General features: G+C 51.0%; 1 protein-coding gene across 1 annotated transcript in view; it reads right to left on the reverse strand.

The window, feature by feature from the left end:
• The window catches only part of Rfc2 (replication factor C subunit 2), a 15,592-nt gene that overhangs the window by 4,037 nt on the left and 8,408 nt on the right, over positions 1-3,147 (reverse strand). Inside the window, exons 7-8 of the mRNA XM_005344656.2 lie at positions 1,212-1,369; positions 640-705 (exon numbers count right to left, since the gene is read on the reverse strand). Coding sequence (XP_005344713.1) covers positions 640-705; positions 1,212-1,369 — 224 coding nt within the window. The remainder of the gene's footprint in view (positions 1-639; positions 706-1,211; positions 1,370-3,147) is intronic.

Genomic DNA, 3,147 nt, shown 5'->3' on the forward strand with positions numbered 1-3,147 from the left:
TGCACAGTGACACACGCCTGTATCCTAGGTGCTGTGCACAGTGACACATGTCTGTATCCTAGGTGCTGTGCACAGTGACACATGTCTGTATCCTATAACTCAGGAAGAGCTTAGTGGGGGTGGAACAAACTCTGTCTCAGAAAAAAAAAAAAAAACAAAACCAAAACAATACCCAAAACACCCCAGAGGATCTCAATTCAAGGCCAGTATGGGCTATATATTGAGACCTGTCTCTAAAATGAATAAGTTGGGGATGGTGGTGCATGCTTGTAATTCCCGATGTGGGAGGTGGAGGTTCAAGGCCAGCCTGGGTACACAGCCTGGGCCACAGGCTCGGTCAAGAAAAGAAGAGAAGAGAGTGGGAGGGGATGCGAGGGGAAAGGGGGGACAGAAGACAGGGGAGGGGAGGAGAAACCAGAGCCCAGCCCACAGCACAGGGGAGCTCTGAGGGGAGGTGGTGAGGGAGGGAATCCAGTAAGACTGCGGCAGGCTAGCGTGGATCTGCCCATCTGGCACCACTCACATGTGGACCCCCCCAGACCCTCCCACTGGTCCCTTGGGCACGAGAGACAAAGCTGTGGTGGGAAGAATGAGCATGGCCGTGTGGCCCATTGTTGTAGAGTGCCCCAGCCTTGGTACCTTGAACACATTCTCGCTGTTGATATAGCCGAATCCCGAGAAGGTTGACTGCAGGTTGTTCAGTGCCTGGAGAGGGCAAGGGATGCGTCAAGGGCCAATATGTCTTTCCCGGTCCTGCCACTCAGAGAGCCAACGCCCACCCCCCAGACTTGGTACAACACTCACTCCTCAACCTCAGCTTGAAAGGGCAGTGTCCTGGCTGTTCTTACGCCAACCTGACACACAAACTAGAGTTATCTGAAAGGAGGGACCCTCAACTGAGATCCTTCATAAAATCCAGCTGTAAACCATTTTCTTAACTAGTGTTTGATGGGGAGGTCCCAGCCCATGCTGGTGGTCCTGGGCACTGTAAGAAAGCAGGCTGAGAAGCCATGGGGAGCAAGCCAGTAAGCAGCACCCTTCCATGGACTCTTCATCAGCCTCTACACTGCCCTAACTTCCTTCGGTGAGGAACAGCAATATGGAAGTATAAGCCAAATAAACCCTTTCTTCCCCAACTTGTTTTGGTCATGGTGTTTCATCAGAGCAATAGAAACCCTAACCAAGACAGGCAGCAACAGTCACCCACCAACCTGGCGCATGTCCCCTTGGGCTGTGAAGATAATGGCTTCCAGGCCATCATCTGTGTATGGCACGTTTTCCTTCTCGATGACATTCATGAGCCTGGTGAGGACCTGAGCATCAGTGAGCTTGGTGTAGCGGAGCACTGCACAGCGTGACTGGATGGGCTCTGGACAGAGACAGCACAGTGAGCGCTCCCTGGCAAGGGCTGCTGCTTATCAGGACAGTGCTGACCAGAGCCAAGTGTCAAATTATCAGATAAGAAGTAAAGAGGCTGGATGGTTGGCCTTCCCGGTCCTGCCCCCCTGCTCTGCGGAGGATCTTCTTCTCTGTGCATGTGCTGTGTGTGTGTTTCCTTACCCCCCAAAACGCCTGCCTTTAACTGTTGGAAAAAAATAAAAAAGGAAAGAGACCTGAGTTAGCAACACCCAGGTCCTGCTTCTGGAGAGAAGTAGGCCTCAGGACAGACACCACCACACATACAAGCCTCCCCTCCCCAGAAGGAGTTAGGGGTCTCTGGAGTCACAGTGTGATGGGTGGGCCCTTCAGAGAAGATCAATTTAGTCAGACTGGAAGGGAACCCCAAGCTCTTTGACTCTCCACAGGGGAACAAGGGACGAAGGTGTCTGCCTATAACCCCAACACTTGGGATTACATAGGGAGGTAGGGACAAGAGGATCAAGAGTTTAAGGTCAACCTTGGTCAATTTAAGGTTAGCCTGTGCTACTTGAGACTCTGGCTAAACAACACAACAAACACAAACACCAACAATAAAAAAGGACAGGGGGCCGGGCGATGGTGGCGCACGCCTTTAATCCCAGCACTCGGGAGGCAGAGGCAGGTGGATCTCTGTGAGTTCGAGACCAGCCTGGACTTCAGAGCTAGTTCCAGGACAGGCTCCAAAGCCACAGAGAAAAACTGTCTCGAAAAACAAAAAAAAAAAAAAAAAAAAAAAAAGGACAGGGGGTCTAGCAAGAAGGCTTAGTGGATAAAGATGTTTGCCACTAAGACTGACAACCTGAGTTCAATTCTGGGACCCATAAAGATAATAACTGACTTTACAAATTATTCTCTGACATCTATACACAGACACACGGCCCCAACATGTACACACACATGTACACACACATGTACACACACACACAAAATAATTCTAAAATATGGGCCGGGCGGTGGTGGCGCACGCCTTTAATCCCAGCACTCGGGAGGCAGAAGCAGGTGGATCTCTGGGAGTTCGAGACCAGCCTGGTCTACAAGAGCTAGTTCCAGGACAGGCTCCAAAACCACAGAGAAACCCTGTCTCAAAAAACCAAAATAAATAAATAATTCTAAAATAAATGGTGTATGTGTGTGTGGGAGGGGTCCTGTCAGCATTAAGCAATTCGCCCACCTAGGCAGTCGTGAGCTGGTGTGGAAAAGGAGTGTGGTGACAAACCTATATATGACCACACACACACACTTGGGTGCAGAGGGGGAAGTGGGACAGAAAAGCCCCCACTGCTGGGGATCAGCGAAATAGAAATGAGACAGAGAACACACAATATGGTGACGGGATGACTCACGTAGTAGGTGACGGGAGATGTAACACCAGCCTGACAGGGTAGACCAGTGCTGTGGGCAGTAGCTGGGCTAAAGGACAAAGGGCCCCATAAGGAGGCACTGTGGTGAGGTGGAGGCCTGGCCATACTGGGCAGCCACAAAGCCTAACACAGAGTTGATGCCAGGGGCTACAGCACACGAAACAACCAGATGGGCTGAGTGGCTCAGGTCTGTCACCCCAACAACTCAGGATGCCGAGGCAGAAGAACTGCAGGTTTAAGGCATTCCTGGGCTATAAAGTGAGTTCAAGGCCAGCCCGGGTAAGGGAAGACCAGGTCTCAGAATAAAAAGTAAAGCGGGAAAAACTCTGTCTCTAAAAACAAACAAACAGGGGGCTGGAGAGATGGC

This window comes from Microtus ochrogaster, chromosome 2, assembly GCF_000317375.1.
Source record: "Microtus ochrogaster isolate Prairie Vole_2 chromosome 2, MicOch1.0, whole genome shotgun sequence".
NCBI lineage: Eukaryota > Metazoa > Chordata > Mammalia > Rodentia > Cricetidae > Microtus > Microtus ochrogaster.